The 23,115-nt window shown below is 57.3% G+C and overlaps 5 protein-coding genes across 5 annotated transcripts; 3 read left to right on the forward strand and 2 right to left on the reverse strand.

Moving 5' to 3' along the window:
* The first annotated feature begins 184 nt into the window (after window positions 1-184).
* Window positions 185-3,827, forward strand: CDEST_11328 (Putative major facilitator superfamily, MFS transporter superfamily). Its single transcript, XM_062927484.1, has 8 exons — window positions 185-1,583; window positions 1,680-1,709; window positions 1,783-1,845; window positions 1,910-1,957; window positions 2,027-2,220; window positions 2,325-2,489; window positions 2,586-2,771; window positions 2,848-3,827. Exons 1-8 carry the CDS (start codon window positions 1,314-1,316, stop codon window positions 3,557-3,559), a joined length of 1,668 nt encoding a protein of 555 aa, XP_062783535.1. The 5' UTR covers window positions 185-1,313; the 3' UTR covers window positions 3,560-3,827.
* Window positions 3,828-3,873: 46 nt separating this feature from the next.
* Window positions 3,874-5,877, forward strand: CDEST_11329 (uncharacterized protein; the record flags this gene model as incomplete). The annotated part of the gene is made up of 4 exons (XM_062927485.1): window positions 3,874-4,370; window positions 4,425-4,810; window positions 4,874-5,711; window positions 5,759-5,877. The coding sequence occupies exons 2-4, from the start codon at window positions 4,487-4,489 to the stop codon at window positions 5,875-5,877; spliced, it is 1,281 nt and encodes a 426-aa protein (XP_062783536.1). The 5' UTR covers window positions 3,874-4,370; window positions 4,425-4,486.
* Window positions 5,878-5,983: 106 nt separating this feature from the next.
* CDEST_11330 (Putative lysine methyltransferase, S-adenosyl-L-methionine-dependent methyltransferase superfamily) lies at window positions 5,984-7,782 on the reverse strand. The gene has a single exon (XM_062927486.1). It carries the CDS (start codon window positions 7,655-7,657, stop codon window positions 6,257-6,259), a length of 1,401 nt encoding a protein of 466 aa, XP_062783537.1. The 5' UTR covers window positions 7,658-7,782; the 3' UTR covers window positions 5,984-6,256.
* Window position 7,783: 1 nt separating this feature from the next.
* CDEST_11331 (Putative cytidine and deoxycytidylate deaminase domain, cytidine deaminase) lies at window positions 7,784-9,642 on the forward strand. Its single transcript, XM_062927487.1, has one exon. It carries the CDS (start codon window positions 8,339-8,341, stop codon window positions 9,011-9,013), a length of 675 nt encoding a protein of 224 aa, XP_062783538.1. The 5' UTR covers window positions 7,784-8,338; the 3' UTR covers window positions 9,014-9,642.
* A 6,022-nt stretch (window positions 9,643-15,664) lies between these two features.
* Window positions 15,665-16,891, reverse strand: CDEST_11332 (uncharacterized protein; the record flags this gene model as incomplete). Its single annotated transcript, XM_062927488.1, has 1 exon — window positions 15,665-16,891. One exon carries the CDS (start codon window positions 16,889-16,891, stop codon window positions 15,665-15,667), a length of 1,227 nt encoding a protein of 408 aa, XP_062783539.1.
* Between the last annotated feature and the right edge of the window lie 6,224 nt (window positions 16,892-23,115).

The raw sequence follows: 23,115 nt of genomic DNA on the forward strand, positions 1-23,115 counted from the left end.
GACTTGATATGCTACGAGGGATAAGACGGGTGAAAGCATCTAGAGTCTAAGAACACGACGACGATTCTTCGCGCCTTAGCTTGTATGGTTTCCTTTCTTTCTCGGAGAACAGACTCAAGCATGGTTCATCGCGCGGTGGACCAATGTTTAACCAAAATCGATGGTAGTTACAAATTGAGTTTTTACTATCTTTCTTCTGTCGCCGATAAGGTCCGTACTGATACAGACACCTGCTTCAGGCTTGGAACGATAAGCCCGAACAGCATTTGAATGATGAGTAAAGTGAGTGAGTATTCGGGTTGACGAATGCCTTGGCATGTGTTCCGCGGTCAACCCAAGAGGCTGGGCACTCCGGCGCGGGTTGCCTTTGTGACGCTGTTATGTGATTGGCCAATTGTCTCTCCATCACCGGCCCAAAGGTCTGTCGCAATGGCATGGCTGTCATCACGCCATGGCTACTCCAAGCCCCCCCAAGCCTCTTTCGTTAATAACTCGACAGTCGTGTGGGTGTTCATGCCCGTCCCAAAACCGCCAGAGCGATACCAGAGGTGGACATGGATCATCCCTCGCCATTGAACGCACTATCCACACGCGGCAATTGGCTCGTCATCTTACGGCTTTGCGCAGATTTCCCCAAGTTCGGCATCCAGACCCCCTCGAGCGCTTCTCTCTCCCCGATCCCGACCCCATGAATCTTGACGGGATTCCTCCCGCCTGGCTTACTACTAGACCTTTCTCATTGGGCTTGGATTCCCAAGGTCGGTTAGGAGCTCTAGCGCACACTGCCACAGGCGAAGATTGCTGCTGCCCAGCTCTAGACGACGACATTGAACATGGCCCCGGGGGCCACAATGCATCACACCCCCCCCCACGCTATTCAGCACGACTCGCTGGGCCATTGACGGGCAGCGCAATACATTGCAGCAATTGCACCATAGATAAGAGGTTTGATTTGCTGAAAGGGGGGGACGACTTGAATATGAGGTGATCGCTTGGGCCCATCGCGACAACGAGAAAGGTTTTCTCTCTTTCATCGTCTCGTTCGCCACCCCCTTGTCCTTCAACGTCGGGAAGGGGGAGCGAGCATTGGGATGGATCGGGCTTGGGTCCAACACCCAGATAACCGGGACCGCGGAGGGAATGTATAAAGGTTCTTGCATCTCCGCGGACCGGACCTCGTTTCCGGTACGTGCGCGGTCGTGATGCTGTTAGTGAAGCTGTAAAAAGGCCTCCAAAAGATCTCGCTGCTTACGGTGCGACTGACGAACTGGTGGTTATTAGCTGAAGCGTTTGCAAGACTTGCGCATCCAGCCATGGCCTCGAACGGAGTCGGGGGCCCTTTCAAGGAGCCGAGCAAAGAGGTCGACGCGACGCAGGTGCAGGCCTCAACGGACACCTCGGCCTCGTCGCTGCGGGAGCAGGTCGCCCAGCAGTACGGCTCTACGGACGATCATATCTTCTCGGACCCCAGTGTCGCCGACCACTGGCGCAAGGTGTACGAGAAGGCCCAATACGAGAACCGCCATCGCTTCGACCCAAGTTATGAATGGTCGGCCGAGGACGAGAAGAAGCTGGTCAGAAAGGTACGACGATGCCGCCGGCCCGCCGTGTTTCTGCGAGTGGGACGAGTTCTTTTTCTGGTGTAGAGCGGGAACTAACTCTAAGGGACGCGGCTTTAGATCGACAAGAGGATCATGGTGTGGGCTTGGGTTCGTACACACCCCTCCCTTTCCCGTTGACGGGATTTGAGCTGGCAGGTAGCTGATTGGTGTGGTATTCCAGGTCATGTTCTGCGCTCTCGACCTTCACCGACGAAATATCAACCGTGCGATTTCCGACAACATGGTGAGAAGAGCCCTCCCCGGGAGACGACTACGGCCGATGTCTGACTGACGTTGGAAATGAAAAGCTTCCCGAACTAGGAATGACCACGAACGACTTCAACTATGGGCAGACGGTCAGTTCCCTTCCCCCCTCTCTCCCCCGATGGGTGTCGTGTTGATAGGCTCACACATGGGGGGTGTAGATTTTCCTGCTGTCGTTCCTCGCCGCGGAGTTGCCCAGCGGCCTCATCAGCAAAAAATTAGGGGCTGATAGATGGATCCCTTCAATCATGGTAGGCTGGTCCATCACGGCCGGCTGTCAGGCGTTTTTGTCGAATCGCGCTGGGTTCTACGCCGTCAAGGCGATGCTCGGTCTCTTGATGGGCGGCTTCATTCCGTGAGTTTTTTCTTTTGTGGGGATGAGAGAAACCGTGGTGGCAGGTGCCAGGCGGCACCACATGTTGGGCGGGACGTGCTTTGCTGACCATCTGCCGGCTGCAGTGACATCGTCCTTTGGCTCACGTACTTTTACAAGTCCAATGAGCTGCCGCTGAGACTGGCGTGGTTCTGGACCGCGCTGAGCACTGTCAACATTGTGGGATCCCTGGTGGCTGCCGGTGTGCTCCAGATGCGAGGCGTGGCGGGATGGGCTGGATGGAGATGGCTGTGAGTATTCCCCCTCCCCCCTCCTCCACATCATCATGACAGGGGGGTGGTGGTTGTGGCATCCGACGCTGAAGGCTAACATGGTCGACTGACTAGCTTCCTCCTCGAGGGAATCGCGACCCTAATCATCGGCATCTTTTCGTGGGGACTCATGCCTCCTGGCCCCACGCAGACCAAGAACTGGTTCCGGGGCAAGGAGGGATGGTTTACCGAGCACGAGGAGCTCATCATGGTGAACCGTCTGCTGCGGGACGACCCGAGCAAGGGTGACATGCATAATCGGTACGACTCACACATACTAGATCCCCCTTTTTTCCCTTTCCGGCACCCCATGACAATAGCTGATCCCCCCGAGCAGAGAAGCCGTCGGGCCGTCCCTCCTCTTGAAGGCGGTCAAGGACTGGGAGCAGTGGCCTCTGTACCTGATCGGCCTGACCACGTACATCCCGCCCTCGCCGCCAAACACGTACCTGTCCTACATCCTGCGGCGTCTGGGCTTCTCGACGTTCCAGGCGAACCTGCTCGCGATCCCCTCGCAGTTCCTCTTCGCTGTCAACCTCTTGATCATCTCGTGGGTGTCCGGACGCGTCAAGGAGCGGGCCATCGTGTCGTCCATCTCGAACTGGTGGATTTTCCCGTGGCTCGTGGCGCTCGTGGCGCTGCCGTCGTCGGCCAGCACCTGGATAAGGTACGCAATGCTGACGGGCCTCCTGAGCTACCCGTACTGCCACGCGATCCTCGTGGGGTGGAACGCCAAAAACAGCAACGCGGTGCGCACGCGGGCCGTCAGCGCCGCGCTGTACAACATGTTTGTGCAGGCGGGCAACATCGCGGCGTCCAACATCTACCGCGACGACGACCAGCCGCTGTACCGCCGCGGGAACAAGATCCTGCTGGGTATTTGCTGCTTCAACATTGTGCTTTTCTACTTCGTCAAGGCCTTTTACATCTGGCGCAACAAGGTGCGCGACAGGCGCTGGAACGCCATGACCAAGGAGCAGCAGGAGGACTACGTCCTCAACACCACCGACGAGGGACAACAGAGGCTGGACTTCCGGTTCTCTCACTAAGACGCCACGAACGATCTTGGGGTAAACGAGACTCGAGCCTTCCGTGTTGAACGCAGAGGTTGCCTAAACGCCTCAACGCCAACCAGAAGGATCCAAGCTGCCCTCACTGCTGCTGACTGTTCTTTCTCGCCATCTCCGATGCGCATCGTCGTCGGGCCTCACGGGGAGTATCAAATGTAGAATGATAATAGACCAAGTGATTGTGCACTCAACCCTGGTTTGGATTGTTGGCTGTGATGCGTGGGTACTGTTGACGCGAATGCATTTCGAGGTTGATTTGGGGTGGAATAACAGAAAATGCACATCACCGAACTGCCGAGTGTCAATTCTCATCGACAACATTACATAATCGAGATCATTACATAATCTGACGGTTTTCGATAAGATGTGATAAGATATCGAGCTTGCACAACAAACAAACGCCCCTTGGCTAACAAGAGGCTTGATACAACTGGGGAGCTCTTTAAACCATGCAGTTAGACTAGCTTTCTTGCGTTGAAAAAAGTCTCTGGTGTCGCCGCATGGGCTTCAAGCAAAAGCAATCTCAATCTACCAAAACCGAGCAAGTCTAGAGAACTTCGTTGTTTGTACCTGTTCTGTTCTCTCACTTATTCAATCGCGCACTAATCCTGTCGAGGATTCAATGCTTGTCGCAACTGGCTCGCCCGGCCTCTACACGTGTAAGCCAAGTCTCAAGATAAGCGATGGTCATTGGCCAGATCATGCTGCACTGATATATGAGGGGGGACCAGGCTGAAATCCAGGCACCACCATCATCGCATCGCGAATACAATATCTCACCACCATCGCTGTGAGCAAACGGACATCGACGGGCATCCATCATCTCAAGACTGACGATTGAAAGCTTCCAGCCAGTTCCTTCAGTAACATTCGCGGGAGCCGGCAGGACGCTTCCAGTCTCGCACAATGAGCATCCTTCCTGGGACAACAACGCAGCCCTGGACCTCGTTCGACGTTGCCGCCAACTGCTCCCTGACCGGCAACTACTTCGCCTGGGTCGTAACGCAGGACAGCGAGCCTCCGTTCCCCGAGGTCGCCAAATTTTGGCGCATGACGGTGGGACTGGATGGCGCCCAGAACCTGTCCGACGCCGAGGTCATCGAGTGGCACGAGTGGGCGCGTTCCAACAGGTCCGACCTGGTCTACCAGGTGAATATCCTCGACGCCTGCCGAAGTGAGCTTTGCCGATCCATCGGCTCCGAGATCGACGGGAGCATCGCCGGCTTTGGGGTGAGTCCTTGTGGTCGATGTTCCTATGTATTGCTTTACGTTCCGTATCCTAACGCGCTCGAGGTCCTCGCATCCTACGGCCTGGGAGCCGTCTTGTTGACCCTCTACGGTGATTTTGCCCTTCGCGGCCTCCTCAAACGCCGCAAACCCCCGACGGCTCTGTCCGAGAAGCCTCACACGGCTCCGTCAGACGGCACACCCGGTTTTCTCCGACGTATCGACGAGGCCTTGCGATGCACGACCTACGATCTCTTCACCGCGGCTGCCTTCCTCTCCCTCGGGGTCCAGGCCACCGTGATATATAGCCAGATCGCACCCGCCGTCCACCGCTACAACTCGTCCCTCCAGCTCATTGTCTCCGCCCTGGCATTCTACCCGCTCGCCGCAATGCTCCCACTGGTCCTCGCCTCCGGCCGCCGCAGCCTGCTGAAGGACACCATCCTCGTCGCCCTGTTCGTCGTTCACACGGCGGCGTGGGTCCTCTGCGCCAACAGCGCCCAGGATGACTACTACCACAATGAGATGCCCATGCACCTCTGCCCGCAAAACCATCCTCCGCAGGCCGTGGTCTCGGCGGCCATGTTCACCATGGCCGCCATGGTGTGGATGCCGCCCCTCTTCGGCATCTGCCTGAGCGTCGTGCTCTGCCTCTACCGGTGCAACAGCCGCGTCATGTGGCAGGCCAAGTGGCTCGACAAGGTCGCCCAGGGAGCCGTGATTCTTTACGCGGCTGCGAACTTCATCTGCATGTGGGGCGCCTGGACTGCTCTCGTTGTCTTCATCAAGGGCGCACCGCGGAGGGCCGAGGATGTTTGGAACCTTGGTCAGGCTCTGGCCCTCACTCCTTGGATACCGGTTCTGGTGGAGGTTGTGTCCATTCTATGCGGCAAGTCTTACATACGTCCGCCCTCGTCACTCCGATATATAGGTTTTGCTGACACATCGAAGCGGGTACCGAGGCGAGCGTTGCCGGCCGCCTGCCCCTTGGTTTTGACGTGGTGCGGCAGGAGAAGGTTCTTCACCAGCAGGAAGATACTGCGTTCCTGGACGATTCTCCTGTCCATTGAAGGAATGATGGGAAGTGTAGAGTATGCAAAACCTTAGATAGCACGACGAGGACGCGGACGCGTGCTGCTCAGTCTCTTCTCTAGACGAGCGTATTTCTGATAATTCAGACGGATGGTCAAGCCCTTAGCATCAGATCGAGCGAAACATTTCGGTCAATAGCCTGCCCCGAGTTGATCGGTCCGTACTAAGAAACCCATGTTTGATCGCGCGAGTCCTGGGAGCGACATCCGTCTGCAGTTCTTCGTCCAGTCTTATCAATCCAAGCACCCAGAAAGCCGAGGACTGGATGTGACGGTTCCCGGCTTGGGGGCGTTGCGGCGTCAAGTGATGATGAGAGGGCGAGTTTCTGCTTCTCCCCAACGATGTGCGTTGATTTGCCTACTTTGCCGCCGCCTGATACTCCGCGAACCGATCCGGGTAAACCCTCTGCGCCTCGCCCGGGAACCGCCCAATCAGCTGCTCAAACGAGGGTTTCGAGTAGGCGTTGTCGAGACACCTCCAGGTCCCCGTCTCGGTCCCCCTCTCGTACTTTTGCGAGCGCGTCTCGAACAGGTACGAGAAGATGCGCTCCGTCTCGCCGCCGAGCACTGGCAGGTCGACGATGTCCTCCTCACGCAGGATCCAGCCGGCGTCCTCGACGAGGTGCCAGAACTCGTTTTCGTCCGGGTGCCGCTTCTTCCACGCCACGTAGACGTACGTAGTCGGCGGCGGCATGGGGCCTCCGCCGCTGTCGGAGCTGTGCAGGGAGAGGTTGTGCACGTGGATCGCCGTCCAGGTGTTGATAAGCGAGGGGAGCACGTCGACGTTGTAGGTGCAGTCGCTCATGACAACGAGGTGCCACGACCTGGCTTTCACGAGCGCGCCGAGGTCGCCCCTGCGGCCGTCGTCCCAGTCAAGATTCTCGTATTCAGGGTGGATGGACGCCGTCCCCGCCCTCGCCAGGCGTGCGATGTTGGCTTTCGCGCGCTGCTCCGCCTCGGGGAGGTCGGTCATGAGAATGTTGCTCGCGCCCTCCGGGTCCGTCCTGGTCATGGCCTGCGCCAGGCCATTTCCGAGGATCCCAACGCCGCACCCGAGCTCGAGGACGTTGAGCGGCCCTCCCCGGAATAGCAGCTCGTGGAAGGCGTCCATGCGCCAGTGATGCCTTTCGGCGCCGTGGGCCTCCGCGTCGTTGGCCAGCCAGACCCGCGAGACGGCCATGAGCCCGGCATCCCAGATGTGCCGCGCGATGCTCTCGCCAATGTCCTCTTCGATCTCGATGAAGGGCTCCGACTTGCGCTCGCCGTGCCCCAGCCTCCTCACACACGTCGTGGGCGCCTCGTCGGAACCTGGCATCTGCACATCGGCCCATACTGGCATAATCTTGCCGCAGTCCCCCTCGAATCCGGCCAAGGCGACGTCGGTCGCCAGCTCAGCCGACTTGCTCCCGGCCGCGCGCACGAAAACCCTCAGGGGGCCTGAGCCGGGGCCGGGGCTTGAGAGAGATGGGCCCGCGATGTGTTGGACAGGGACGTCGGTCTTGAGGACGCGCATGCCGGGGGTCCAGCGCATAGTCTTTTCCGCGGCCTGAACTATGGAGCCAGTGGTGTGTTCATGTTGGCCTGAAGACTTCTCCCAGCCAGCGGTGATGTTAATCTTGACGGGTTCATTGTCGTCGGGACTCAGGAAGGAGTCGCCGAGGTCGGTGGTGACGGTAAGGACAATGTTGAACGACCAGGGGTGCTTTCTGCCTTTCTCGTAAGTGAGCTTCGGTGCTCGGAGGAGGCGAATGTAATGCATTGAGTTGGTATGCAGCGAGGAAAGATTACTCTGTCGAAATCGACTCACAGCGACTAAGTGCTAGGTCGCCAAGACGAAGGTGAGCGAGTGACAAGTGAGTGAGTGAGTGTGTGAGTGTGTGAAAAGTAAGTATGCTTAGTCACCATCCATTTGACCAGTAAGGTGCATGTGGGGCATTCCCGACCGGCGACCGGCGACCGGCGGCGCTGTGGATCCAGCTACGGGGCTTCCAAGGATATTGCCCCCGCCCCCCACCCGCCAAATATTGCAATCTCTGCCTCGCAACAACAGAACGCATGATGCCCTTCTATCCGGAGTCATACTACTAAATTCAGAAGTAGACAGGCAACGAGTCGATCAAGCGACGCCTCGAACTTCCCGTTCACCTGAATATTTCTAGTTCTCGAGCGCAGAAATCGGAGGTCGCCGTGACCGAATGCAGCACATATACACACAAGCCCTGTTTCGCGCTACGGACGCCTCCGATAGCAGGAGGGCGGCGCCCCATCCCGCGACCGTGATAAGCATCACGCACCGATAAAGCCTGTCGTATGCCCGCATTCCCCAGAGTGCGGGATGAACGCAATACAACCCCACCAAAACTGGCTCAGTTGATTTTGGCCGACAAATCCCATCAGCAAACCGTCCAACACTGATCTCCCCTCCCCCAGACAACCCAAAATGGCCGACGAAGCCCTCCCACGCCGTGACCCGGCGACCCTGCTCTCGTCCCTCCTCTCCCTGACCGAAGACGGCATCGTGCCCCTCACGCGGCGCGGCGTGACGTCGGGCAGCAAGCTCTTCGGCGCGGCGATCCTCTCGTCCGACACCCTGGAACCCCTCACCGTCGCCACGAACGACGAGCGCTCCTCGCCGCTGCTTCACGGCGAGATCAACTGCATCCAGCAGTTCTTCACGACGTCCTTCCCGGACCCCTCGACGCGCCCGGACCCGCGGACGGGCTGCGTCTTCTTCGCCACCCACGAGCCGTGCTCCCTCTGCCTCAGCGGCATCGCCTGGTCGGGCTTCCGTGAGGTGTACTACCTCTTCACCTACGAAGACAGTCGGGACCTGTTCGCGATCCCGCACGACATCGCCATCCTGGAGGAGGTCTTCCGCGTCCGGGCCGAGGGGGAGCGGGATGACGCGCTGGCGGCGAGGGCGCTGTACAATCGCACGAACCGGTTCTTTACGGCGCGGAGCCTCGGGGAGCTGGTCGGGGAGCTGCCGGAGGGCGAGGAGAGGGCGCGGTGGGCGCGGGAGATGGAGCGCGTCAAGGGACTGTACAACGCGCTAAGTGATACCTATCAGGAGGGGAAAAAGGCCGGCGCCGAGAGCTCTAGCGTGTGGAAGTAGTGCGTTCATTTGGGGGGGTGAATTGGGCTTTGATGTCTGCGTTGGCGATGTTGGCGGGAGGTGGCTGGCTAGTGCACCGACGCCGTTGATTGAGGGTTAGCTGGAGTCGAGGGCCGAGCTGGCAAGCCTGGTGTTGAAGTTAGTACCTATCGTTTATCGTCTTTCCCATTGGTCGAAGACAATATATGGTGTCGGAGGCTAGGAATATGCAGATCTTCGCTGGCGACACTTTTCTGTTTCCATTTTCAGCTTGCGAAGAAAAAGCCCGCGTCCAAACGTTGCCCAGCACCAGCGCCCCAGAGGTGACATAGATGGAGATCCGTCCTGGCAGACCAGTCCGGCCCTCCGTGACGCAATTCACGGCCGACCTTTGGGTCGGCGTATGAAGGATGGGTAGAGCTGCTGCACCGATCCGCGGCGCATGCGGTTTCCGCCCAGGGAGCAACTAAGCAAGTGCCCGTTCTTCAAGGCAGCGAGATGGCGCACGTCTACGGTCGAAGGTCCCGCGGGGGGGGGGAAGGGGATGAACCCTTCCCTGGATCCTTCACCTCCATCCATCTATCCATCCTCTCTCCCTCTCATTCCTGCGGCCACGGCAAAATCGGGCAAGACGCCAGACGCGTCGTGCTGACGATCCGGCGGTTGCAGCTTGCGGGCCAAGCAAGTGACGGCGGATATGCATGGCGGGTGGGGGTGGTGACTAGTGACCAGCCATGCCATGCCTACTTTGGTGAGAAGCGAACAAGACCAGGGACGTTGGCCGGCGGTACGAACGACGCCCTGGTCAGGAGGTACTGTACCTCCCCGACCTCTTCACGCCCCCTCCTCCCCGTCCTCGTCCTCCTCCTCGCGGGCTCTGCAGCGGCGCGGAGGAACCGTCGCCATTGGTCTTGAGGTGCTGCTGCTGTATGCTACTGCTCTGGGGACCAACCCGCTGGGCACATGCGAGGATTGCGCAAGCGTTTCGAGGCGTGGGAAGCACGTTTTGCGGAACGGGCTTGCCCGGGGCGATGGTCTGCTGCCATGGACAAGGTGTGGTGGTGGAAGGGGTTTCTTTTCGCCGGAGCGGCCGGAGGCGATGGCAATTAAGCCCGGACTCGGTGATGCATTTCCATCTCGATGGCGTCCAGGGACAAATGAACCAACTGCTGCTGATACCGCTGCGCATAATGATATATTCACTACGGTGATAGAAACATCACAGAAAAAAAAAAAAACCCCCCTCTTTAGAAGAATAGGCCGATGGAGGACCATGTTCCAGTTGGCAGTGATTCTAGTTGAGCAAATCCAAGACCGGAATGTGGGCATGACCCCCTCCATCCCCCCCTCCCTCCCCATGCAGGCGATGATGACTAGAGGAGTTGCAAGTTGCCCGCCCTTCCCGGTCATCGTTTCTTGCTTCTCGAACAAACAAACAAACCCCTCTTTTCGTTCGTATGCATTCAACCGCCCATACATGAGGTCAGCCGTCTGGCATTTCCGCCGCAGCTGAGCAGCACCCCGTCGTTAGAGTGTGCAGAGCGATGTCATCATGGGCTCTGTGACGGCTTGGGGGTTTGGTTTGGGGTTTGCAGTGATGACGACTTCTAGGTCAAGGGACTGACCAAGGTACGTGGCCAAGGCGGTCCCTCTTGAGGTCGCACAGGTACACAATATGTATAAAAAAAACGGCAGAAAACACAGCATAAGTGCTGTACCCAGCACTGTCAAGGGACTGACGACTGATGATAGGACCAACAAACACGCCCGCTTGGAAGCCTCTTCGAGGCCCCAAAAATAATTGCGGATTGCTGCAGCGAGCTCTGCTGCAGCACAGCGTTTGTTCTGTGCCGTTTCTTGCATGGGTTGGATTGCGAACCCCTCACTGAAGGAGGAGCCGGGGGGGGGGGGGGGGGGGGGGGCTGGCGTTCGCCTGCACAACGCATGTATCCAACTCACAGGCATAGGCATAAGTAAGCAGTAAGCATAGGGTGGCAGCCGCCGTGCTACGGTCCGCTCGCGGGCGGATGAGTTGCACTGCATGCAAAAAGAATGACCGGCTTATGGCGCCGGCTGGAGCCTCGGGTTGGTGGGAAGTTGTTCCCCCCCTACCTGCACTGCAACTTTAACGCCCTCAGAGGGCCCGTCGAGAGTCGGGGCCAAACCTGGCTCCCTAGCATTGCCTCTTTTCTGATCTATACATATCAAGGGAGAATTATCTCAATGTGTCCCCAGCCCCCATGTGCGCAACCAACACCGTTGCAAGGGAGGATATCAGACATCACAGACACCGGACAGAGAGCACTCATCAGAGACATCGCGCATCAGGCGCAGTCACCAGTCATCACAGACATCGAACGCCATGCTGACAGGCATGCACATGCAAGGGAGCGACCGAACCAACGGACTAGTAGCCGCTGGGACGGCTACCTGCCTCGATCTTTACGAGACACTCCCAGAGAGTCCTCCGTCTCGCGTTACCTGCGACATGTTAGTCTCACGAACTCCTCCCCGCCTCGTAAGGCTGCCAGTCCGCGGCCGGTCCATCTGGCCGCCCCCAATCTCGCCCATCGCCCATTTGATCGCCGTGCCAGATCGGAGCGAGATGTGCACTTTCCGGGCTGCATCGCATCAAGACCCGGCCATCGGACCCATTGGGGCAAGCCACCGTCACACGGGGCCGCCTTCTTCTCGGGAGTACCTTGCACTTTCACGCAACTAGTGTACGTTTACCTGCCCATGGACGCCGTTCGGGTGTGATGTATCCCATCTCTGCGGACGAAAAGGGCCGTCTCTGATCACAGCACAGAGTAAACCAATACCAAGTTCAGCCAGCGCCTAGGAAAAGAAACCAGCGTGCAACCTTACACACGCACACACCATGACCACAGCCTGAAAAGAAAGCAGGTAAAGACTGAGATGCAGGAAAAAACGTGGTGCCGCCCACTGCCGACGCCATGCACACAACCAGGGGTCACTGATTGGCGGCGGAAGCGCTGAGCCCGAGATGCATTTTGATTCATTCGGACTCGCACACGTCTCACTCACCTCGACATCATGCTCTGCTGCACACCACCCGCCATTCCCCCATGTCATGTTCTGCCCCCTCCATCACGAGCTCGTCACACCGAGCCCTCCATCGCAAACGCACGCGGGACGCTGGACTGGGAGGTGCTCCTGCTGACACACACCAACGACAAGCCAGCCCGCAAGTATTCGTACTTCCGTTCCATCCCGTTCCTTTGCGTCACTTGGTTCCCAAGACTGATTCCATCACACGGAGCCCTGAGGCAGGTTTTGCACAGAACGCCGCGCATGCCAACCCCATCGACCACCCATCGAGCATCCATCCGTCTAGGACGCGCCGTTGGATTTGCTTATTGCCCAGACCTGATGATCCGGAGCTGAGGCTAGACATGCATGCTCTCTGAGACAGATCGCGATTAAAAGAACAAAGTGCGATGAGTCAACTCCTTCCTGACAGCCGTTGAACCAATGCTCCCCTCGCCCACTTTTCACGGTTTGGACTCCGTACAGCCTCTCATTATCCCGCTCGCTCTGCCCGGCCGTTGCCTATTCGGAATATCCCCCTTCACTCCCGCGATAAGGCTCGCAATGGCACACCTCGGTCTGGTCGCGGCCTGCCGGGAGACACATCCACGGGCTTATCGGATGTGTTTGCTCGCCTCTGGACGGTAGTGGATCGCGCCGCATGGATGGTTGTCGTTTGTCATAGCAGGGCGGGGCACTGAGACGTGGATTCAATGTGTCAGTGTAGACACAATCCGTGACTTGGGCTATGGAAGAGCAGGATAGCCGAACTTCCTTAGGTAGACAGACTGAACAGAGCTGTGCTGATATGTCATTCTCGATCCCCCTCCCTGAGTAAGCGAGCGGCCGCATCTCCTTGCAGTATGACGCCCAGCTGCATCAGCGTCTAAATCCTATATGTATTTCTCGATATACCGGCATATCCTCAAAAAGGAGCCCTCATTATCTTTGGCGGCCCCCCGACAGCGCCGAAGAGCTCGCCCCACCTGGGTCCGAAGGTGGGCCGACCAGGGCGCTTCACGCCCCGATCCAAGCCGGTGTTTCATCTCGGAAGCCCGTCCGTCCGTCCGTCCGTCCCCCTCTGTCGCTACCTGCAGTCGTTCTCAATCTGTCGCGACAAAGACATCGCCAAAATACGAAAATGGCATCACCGGCCCTTGTCCTCGACGTAAACATAGGCGGCCTCCTACCCAACGTTATGCTCGGACCCCCCCCCCCCCCCCCCCCCCGCGAGACCTGCAAACACACGCACGTCGAGGAAGGTTAGCAAACAAGCAATCAAGCAAACCGGCGGCCGTGCCCAAAAAGAAAAAAATAAGCCCCTCCTTGTCCTTCGCCTTCCCTAAAAAGAAACCACGAGAAACTTGCCCAAAATTTCAGACACCTGCAGCCACACAGATGCGCGCGCGATTTCGCTGTAAGCTGAATCAGAAACGCACAAAACTGAAGCCCAAGAAGAGGGGGGGAGCAAGAGAGAAAAAGAAAAATAGAATGTGTCGGAAGTGTTGACCGCATCGCCCACATAGCAGAGCGGGAAGACACAGCCGCACAACACCTCAAACCCGCCCCCCAACCACCGCGATCAAACGCGATCCGCGCATGGCAAGACATGGCCCCCCGGAACGGAAGAGAGGGCACTTCTCCCCACACGCCCATTTGCTTCAGGGTTTACGAGTGTCCTCAGCAGCCCGTCGGAAGACGACATCCGACGCGGCTGAGTCGGCCTAGATATCTGAGAAGGGGCGGCGGCGGGCGGCGTCGAGACAAGATCCGACTCTGGACGCGATCCAGCCGGAGGCATGCCCCCCCCCCCCCCCCCGGTTGAGCTAGCTCTCTTCCGACCGGGAATCCCTCCTCATATGTCTCCATCGTCTCGATCCACCCTCTCGACGCGACCCGCCATCGGGAAACATTCCAGCGCGACGGCCAGCCGAGCCGGATCTCGCTGGATAAAGGAATGCTTGGTGACTCTGGCCCGCCGCCCTGCCGTGAGACACGCGCCCCCCCCCCCCCCCCCCCCCCCTTTCCTCCGGAGGACGGGTTACCCAGGTCGCGGCCGCCCACCCGTTCCACAATCCATCGCAAGTGTCAGCGACAACACACAGAGGAAACGATTTGAAATCTATACATTCTCCACGAACCCTTTGACGAGGGCGTGCAGTAAAAGACTAAGCAGTAAGGTACGTCGGTTGGCCTTAACCCTTCACTTCCCAGATCTAGAACCTACCATACTCCCCTACCCCGTCTCCGCCCCCATAAACCCCCCACCGCCCGCGTGATGTTGCGCATCGTGAACCCCAGCCGCATAAGCAGGGGAGAGGGGGGCTGGTCGCCCTCGTAGAGCATGACCTCATAACTGGGCCACGTCTGGCGAACCACCACGCAAATGCGGTGGCTAGGGACCATTCCGCATGGACGGGACAGACATCCAGTTAGTTAGTTGTGTTCATCCTCATCGTTCGTAGGCGGAAGGAAGGACGGTCGAGAGGCGAGTCGCGTGGAACGACACCTCGTGCTTCTCAGCCGCTAGGCTCAACGTCTTGCTGGATTGGGATACAGTCATACTCCTCCGACATGTTCACAATTTGCAAAAGGCACAGGATGTAATAATGTTGGTTGAATGATACTGATTTGTTTTCGGTAACTACTCTACGGCTCCTCTCGTCCACGGAGCCTACAACAAGCAAAGGAAGGGGGTATATCCAGCTCCTCCGTCATCTTCCTGCCCGGAAAGAAAATAAAACTTTGTGTACGACTCTGCAATAATAATCGAGTCGTGTGAACCGGTTGTAAATCGATGCGCCTCCAGTGCGGCCAAGGGGGGATAATACAGTCCCACAGCATAAACAGAAACATAACCCAAATCCCGTGTCCTTCTAAAAAGTCCAAGCAAGAAACAAGTCGACACCGCGTCCTCGCAGGTCGATGACGGTATTGAACAAAAACAAAAAAGCTGTTTCCCTGTTGTGCGCAGCTGCAAAGGCGTGACAAGGCCTCAAAAGTGGGCGGGAAGCCCCTAAAACAAAAACAATCCCAACATGCGCGCGCGCCGTGTCTTTCCATGACTGGACCTTGGCCCAAGTCTCCCGTAATGATCATTCGCAACCAAAGCATGCTTTTTGAGGTCCATCCCTGCAACACACAAGGTCGATGATGCTGTGCGTTCGTTCGTTCGTAGTCGTTCTCGTCCCCGTGGAGGTTCGGGTCCGTGGTATCTTGGGTATCGCAAAGAAATTTCCTTGTAGTGTATCCTCGATGCATAATAGCTCGCGCCGGATTATGTGTATGGTGATGATGAAGTGAGAGATAGAGAGAGAAATCCAAGTCCGCAGTGTGTGGCGTTAGATGGAATAGGAAAAAAACTCCCTAGGAAAATGAGATCCGGACAACAGATTCCTAATCGTACAATCGGCAACACTTCCTTCTGTAGGTTCGATTTAGGGTTTCCTTTTTTTTTTTTTGGTTATTGGTTCGGTAAGGATAGTAGGTGGCTCTCCGAATGGCAGTCCGCGGGCAGTCCATGGTATTCAAGATCCATCCAGGGTAAATGGTAGGAGACAATAAGAGACCAGGCAGAGTATCCAAAGGGGAATTGTCCGCGATCTGTGGTCCGTAATTCGTCTACTGCGTCGGGTTGCGCAGGATGTCCTCACAGTTGGCATCGAACCTCAGGTTGAAGAGACGAACACCCTGCATGAAACGCTCCGTCTTGTCCAGCTCACGCTCGCGGCCGAAAAGCGTCTCAACGAACTCGACACCGGCGTTCTTGCCAAGCTGGGCGTTGCCCTTCTTGCTAGCAGCCTTAAGCATGGGGGACTCGCATGTCTTCAGGAGCTTGCGAAGCTTGTCAGTGAGGCGCTCGCCCGAGTCAATAAAGTCGTCGATGAGTTCTCTGTTCTCGGCGCTGCGGACGCGATCCACAACCTCCTCAGCGCGCTTAACCTTGCCAGCCAGCTGAATCAGCAGGAGCCAAAGTTCACCTGCCACATCAGAGATGGGGGTGGCGGGCCCGTGGTGGTAGACGGTCCAGTCGTAGATCCACTTTCCCAGAGAGTTGGAGTCAAAGACACTGCCGAGCAGGAGAATGGGCTCCTCGGTGGGGTCCCAGTTCTTGAGGGAGTAACCCGGGGGGATCTTGTGCTTCTTGGCGTCCAGCTCGGTCGCCTGGCGAGCCGGAGCGGGCTTCTTAGTGTGGGAGCTGGCCGGGCGCGTGGTGGATGGCCGTTGGGGCACCGAGGCCGAGGACCTGCGAGCATGGGTGTTGGCCGAAGGACGCGGAGGACGCGGGTCATAGGGCTGGGCATCGCGCTCAATGTAGGTGAATCCGCTCTGTGAGGGATAGTGGTAATCAGTGGCATATCCTCTCCGGGCGTCTTCATAGTAATAAGTGTCTTGAACAGGATGCCTCTGGGTCCTCTGGCGCGACGACCGGGCCGGCAGCACGTAGGTACGGCCATCCATCTCGAAGATCTCGTCCTCGTCGGATTCTCCGTGGGGCGTCGAGGCCCGTACATAAACATAGGAAGATCGGCGCTCGCGCTTGGGTTGCGACGGAGTGGCCCATGAATGCTTGCTCGAATGATGACCACTACTCACATTTGCCGTGGCATAGTAGCCATCGCTCGTGTATCGAGGCGACGCCGTCGGCGGACGGGGACTGGATTCGCTGAAGCCGGTGCTGGCATTGCGGAAGTGGGCGCGGGTGGCCGGTCGTTGGGGAGTGGCGCCGGGGTAGTAGTAGGACGAGGGCCCTCTCGGAGACGGAGTTGGCGTGGCCGACTGGTATCGGTTATAGTAGTAGTCCTCTCCGGCAGTTGACCCGGTGTAGGGGGACGAGTAGTTTGCCATGGCGACTGATGGGGTGTTTCTTGCGACGTCTCTCTGGGGCGTCCGCGTTGATCGCTTTTGCTTCTTCTTCTTCTTTCTTCTCTAGCAGCTTCCTCTGCTAGCTTTCGCGTTTCCCCCCCAAAATGTCGTCGTCGTTATCGAGGGTTGTTGGTGGCGTGCAGATCACTGAAGCCAAAGCCAGTGGGGTCGTGCCGATGTCGAGGCACGAAGGAAGGTGAATTAAGTCACCTTGGTATGCGGTCGGAAGATGGAGGAGAGGGAGTATGTCTTCTGTAGCCGAACATGACCAAGTTTGATATACCACTGCTGCAGGTTACCCTCGCTGACCAAGGATAGTAGAATTCAGATTACCGAGCGCGAAAAGAAGCTTCTCGACGTCGGCGGCGTAAATGAATAGTGGAAGGTGCTGGAGGCTTCCTGAGAAAGCTCGCCAACTCGAGAAAAATACGCCGTTCTTTGTGATTGGACTTGAGCGGTTGATTGGGAGCCGAGGCTAGGTTAGGCTATGAAGAAATAATAATTGTAATCTATGGCAAAAGCCAAAAACATGAGAAAGAGAGGAGAACTCCCTTGAGTGGTGGTGAGGGTGACGGCCTATTTAATTTCACTGCGTGTGCCCAGTTTTGTGGGAGGAGAAGGGGGCGCGAGGGAGAAGCGGTACACTAAGAGGCCCACAGGGGGTGGATTGTGGTGTGCCCAGGTGGTAATGACTGCACCTGTGGATGATGGTAGTGGTGGTGTGGTGATGAAGGTGCCTCTTACAGGGGTGGCTGATGTGAACCAAGAAGCAGAGGAACCTGCAAAGACCCTGGTCTCTGTACGTACCACAGGCAGGGGTCATCACCCTAGCGTGTGAGGACACTGAAGTGGGTTGATGTCTAGCTCGGCCCACTTCGGGGAGGGAACACGGACTACAAGTTCCTAGTGGAGGGTGTGGTGATAGTGGCCAGAGTGAAAGTACTTGTGCAAAGTACCTCTATCTCTCTGTGTGCATCTCTCCCTTTCTCTGCAGTTACTCACCCTCCCCACTTTTGGAAGACTGGCCGGGGTGTGTTTGTCAGAAATGGGAAAACAGGGAGGAATGCAGAAGCTGAATAAACCACTAATCTTTCGCAGTGGGAAGCTGTCCAACACTACCCTCCAGCCACTCATCCAGCACACCGTGTCTATCCATCCCTCCTTTGAGGCCTCTGTCTAGTAGCAGTTGGGGCCTCTCACAATGCAGATTGCGCTTCTCTGGCCATGACAGGCGCTATTGTCCCGACTCTTGGTGGAAGGCCAATCCAATCCAAGGGTCGTCTTCAGGACTCGCCCTCTCGTTCGTGCGTTGCTGTAAGTCTAGTGGAAGCAAGCCAGCGACTCAGAGTCTCAGACCGTCCTGAGTCCGTGGTTCAGCCAGCTGTCGCGACGCACCAGTGCGCAGTTTAATGCGGACGTTTTCCTCTGCCGGACGAAGATGACAATAACTCTTGTCCGTCGCGCTCCCGGTCTGGAGGATCAATCCTCCAGTCGGGCGTGTCGATGTCAATGTCAATTACCGTCGTGTAGCGTAATCATGGCACTGCTGCTGACTCGACTGGATCCCTAATCCCCTGAAAATAGACACAATAAAAGCACTGTAAAGCCACGTCCGTGTCAATGAGGGGGGAAAAGGGGTGGCAGTGAAGAATGCACCTCGTCATCGCCCTGGCCGTTTGTGTTTGCCTGCACCACAACCTCAGACCCCGACGTTGGGCACCTATTCGTAGCCGCGCGATCTGGACCCCTTTGATTGCTTTTTTTGATTGTTCGAGCCACCGCGAGTAGTAACGCCCGCACACAAACTTCCATTCCTCTCCTGGCCGCCGTACACGTCTCCCGTCTCGGCTCCCTCCTAATCTCAACCTTCCGCTTCGGTGCTCGGCCGAGAGTGGGATCAGAATGATTGGGCAGTCCAGCGAGACACACGGCGATGGGTGTTCGTTTTCACACCGCGACGCTGAAATTGCCCACGCCCGTGTCCAAAATCCCGTCACCGCCTGTGTTGGTCATACAACCTGCCTTCACGGCAGGGGACGTTGAGCACCCTGGCCTCGCAGAAGCGCAGGCCTTGTCGTTGCAATGAGTCGACACCGACGTCCGTGAGACCCCGGGCTGGTTGTTCCTAGTCGCCGGGCGCCAGTTTCTCGTGGGAAGCAAAGAGCAGGGAAGAAAAGAAGGAAGAGGTCCTGATCCTTGTGCTTGTCCACGCTGCCGTGTGGGTAAATTTGCCGGCAACGGGTAAGCGAAATTGGGCCCTCGCACGAACTGGCGCGGGAATTTGGAAATTTGGAGATGGCTTCCACCACAACCACCACAAATAGTACCGGTGACCGAAGCGTCAGCGGCATCTCACCGGGCGAGTTGTGCCGCTAGCGAGAGCGCGTCCCAGGTGAAAAATTTTCTCGTTCCCCTGGCGTAACGTGGCTGGCCGCTGTCTAGCTCTGGTGCTTGACCACCCAACACGGGGGTTTGCAAGTGTTGGGATTCCTGAGGGTGAATCACACCGTGACAAGGACTCGAGGTGAAGGCGAAGACCATGCACGTACCGAAACACCCGAGTCCGTCCATCCAGCCGATGACGAGCCGAGAGGGTCTAGCAAAACTCAAATGCGAGGTGCTGGCATGAAGATGATTTCGTCGTTAGTTGCCGTAATGTGAATGAAATTCCTGGGGCAACGACTGGGTCCCAAGAGTACTGCATTTGCTGTACTACAGCCAGTAGGCGCCTGAGCAAAGAGAATCCAAAATGCGCCTTGGTGTGAGGTCTAAGAGAGAGAGAGAGAGAGAGAGAGAGAGAGAGAGAGAGAGAGAGAGAGAGAGAGAGAGAGAGAGAGAGAGAGAGAGAGAGAGAGAGAGAGAGAGAGAGAGAGAGAGAGAGAGAGAGAGAGAGAGCATTGCTGGCCTCGGGATCGTCAGGCGTGTGCAGGGCCGGAGTGTTGGCGGTGCCTGTCATGGTGATGAGTTTGTCTGTCTCTCTTCTCTTCTCTGTCCATATGTGTGGTCGTGGCGCGATGCTGCCTGCTGAGGTTCGTGCCGCGTGCACCCTTGCCCTTCGGTGAGGCGGTTTACACAGTAGTAGGCTTGTAAGGTGAATGGATGACTAGGAAGAGGGTCTGGCCGTGTGTTTGATGAATCCCGGCCTAGGGACCCTTGCTGTGTTCATTTTCAAATTTTCTTCTTCCTCTCTCTCCTCTGCCCCTTGCATTCGGGCCCAAAGATGCTCTGGGCTGGGCCGGGCTGTGAATGGGCGGCCGGGCACCGAGACGAAGTCAACTACGGTCCATGAGATCTGCCCTCTCGAAAAATGGGCATCTTCGGTTCGTGATATCGTTGACGGTTCGAGGAGCGGGATCCGACAGGAGCGGAAGAGCGCCAAGTGCCGCGAGACGGGAAGCGGGGCTGGGGTTCCGGGGGTGGTGAACCGGCTTGGTAATTTCCCCTCGCCGATGCGAGTGCGGTCGATTGCCTGCCCAGGCCTAGCACAGCCGGCTAAGTGCGTGAGAGAAGGCTGGAGACGACGGATGGGTTGGTGCGACCCGGGCGAACGAACCATCAATCTGGCCAGCACGCGACAACCAGGACAACAACGACAACGATGACGACGACGGCGTTTGCCTGTATGAGGTTGTCCGTCCGTGGAGGAGGCCTGTACGAATAGGCTGCATAGAGGATGACGAGGCAGCCCGGTTGGTGATGACGGCGATGGCGACGGTCTAGGAAGCGTGCGCCTCAGGCCGGGGAGGGTGGTTGGGGAGGGAGTGGTAGGCTCTTTTATCGAAGCGAATCACCCATGTTGCAACCAGACACATGACGAACCAGAAACCAGATATCGGAACCCAGAAACATGAAGCAGAAAACAGAAAACGTGAAGCACGAGGCAACAAATGTTGGACTGTCACAACGTAAGAGCACATGCACGAGCACATGAGCCTCGCATGCATGCATGCATGACAGATCACGTTCACGCTCGACACCGGCAGGGAAGGGTTTGACTGATGACGGGCGTCTTGGTTTGGTCGGATGTGATGTGATGCTGCGGGTGTTATATGATTCGTTCCTTGCCCCTCCACTCTCCTTCTGGATGCCCCCCTAGGCGCGTAGAGGTAATGACGGCTAGTGCGCACCGCGCCTTCATACCCTTTTCAGTCTTTGAAGCAGCGGATAATGGATGGCACACCTCACAGACAGCCAGCAGGCGGCACCCACACTTATTTTTTCAGCGTGTATCGTCAAATGACCGAACAGTAAGCGCCGTGCGATTGGCGACAACGGGCGAGGATGTGTGTATGTGTGCGTGATCGTGAACGTGAACATGAATGAGTGTATAGGAAGGTGTGTAGTAGGTAAGCTATGGCAGAGAGTGTCACCTACCTGGGTGGGATGCGGAGGTTCGCGGCTGGAGTGGGAACGGTTCGCCCATCGGTCATCACCTGCACCCCAGCGCGGGGTTTGTGGTCGCCGTGGACTGGGAGCGGCATGTGCAGGATTAGAAGTGCCAGAGAACGGCCCCTCTCTTTCTAGAAGGGACGACGTTGCGTGGTTGCTTAATGGACCGGGCATCCCTTCCCGTCCGAGGTGAGCAATGATAGCCCATGGATGCAGCAGGTCCCCCTTGAGAGGGAGGAAGGCACGCTGTGATTGCGATTTGCAACTGCCCCCGGATACTCCTCCCGGTCCTTACGAGCCTCACCTTACTCGCACTTAGGTATCGACCTTCCCCATTCAACCGTTGATCAGAATACAGAAGATACGTACCTTATCTGCAAGAATCACTCAACCAGCCTTCACCACCAGTATAGGTAGAGGAATTACGCTGCTGCTGCTGCTTGATCAGAAACACACGGGAACCACGATATGAACCGTTGCGCCCTTTAACCCTCCTCCAGCCCAACAATAATGATCGGACGGTGCCACCTTCAGATAGCCGTCCAAGATGCAGGCCCCTGCATTAGAGCGTGCGCCTCTGCCCCGGGATGAAACCGAGAGCGACGACAATATCAACGACAATCAATCACTGTTATTGGTCTGGTCGCCTACGAATCCAGTGCAGTGCCTCGACGGCCTTTTCGCCTCCTGCCCATCACTTTTAGTCTGCACTTGCTTTGCTGAGCTTCCATGGAGCAAATACGATGTATGACCTCGACAAGCTTCAGCTCTTGCGATTTTTAGCTCCGACCTACTTGGCACGTACTCTGTACAGGTACTTACGCCGCATTGCGCTGACTCGAATACCCACGCGCCAGTAAGCCCAACCGACGGGACGGGAGCACAACGACGACGACGACGCCACCGCCACCGACCTGGAACGCTGGAAGCCCAAAGCCTGCCAGCGAAAGTGGGGAGGTGCTCGCTACCCCCTAGCTCCATCGAATGGGGTTTGTTCCAGAGCACGACGATGACCTCAACCGCCTCTAGAGGCCCAGACCAGTCCCTCTTTTCCTGTCCTACCGACATACTTGTACCGCTCCCTCACACACATGCCAGGCCATACTTTCCCTTAAGAATGGCCGACTGCCAGCCCTTTGGAGTCAATCCACCGCCTTGGAGTCGCGGAAGAGCTCGACTGCCTTCCCCGTCGCCCGCCGCCCCTCTGGCCTCCATTCAGGCCAGGATATCACTGACCGACTTTGCCATCTCCCCTGGCTGGCGCAAACTCCTCGTGTGACGCCCCTCAAAAACTCGGGGGGTCGCTTGCCCTCTTTCGGGGAACTATCGCCGCCTGTGGAGTGGCGCACTTCTTATTTGCGACGTGGTGGTCCCGACCTTGCCCTATTGGCCTCACCTCATCCTCGGTGTGCTCGGTCAAACATTTGCATCTGGCTAGTGGTGTATCCGTACATTTCACGCTCAGGGGTGAGAAAAACGGGGTAGGCGATGGCCTAGTCTCACCTTGGCTGGCTCCCTGCACACCGGCCGGCGTACTCCATTTCGCCATCTTGTCCTAGCTTTCGGCCCTGGTATTTGGGCCGGCATCTACAATTTCTCTTGCATCCATCCATTGGTCTTTCACCTTGCTTGCTCGCTCGCTTGTTTTCATTGACTATGCTCATCTCGCAGGCAACGCAGTGGGCAGTAGGCGGTGCACCACTACCCCGGTCATGATTTTTTCTTATCGTTGCGGCCCAAACAACCTACAACCCGAGCATCGGGTGTCAATAACGGATTCGCCATTTACGAACTCGAGTGCAAGGAAGAGACCCCAG

Source organism: Colletotrichum destructivum, chromosome 7, assembly GCF_034447905.1.
Source record: "Colletotrichum destructivum chromosome 7, complete sequence".
In the NCBI taxonomy this organism is placed as follows: domain Eukaryota; kingdom Fungi; phylum Ascomycota; class Sordariomycetes; order Glomerellales; family Glomerellaceae; genus Colletotrichum; species Colletotrichum destructivum.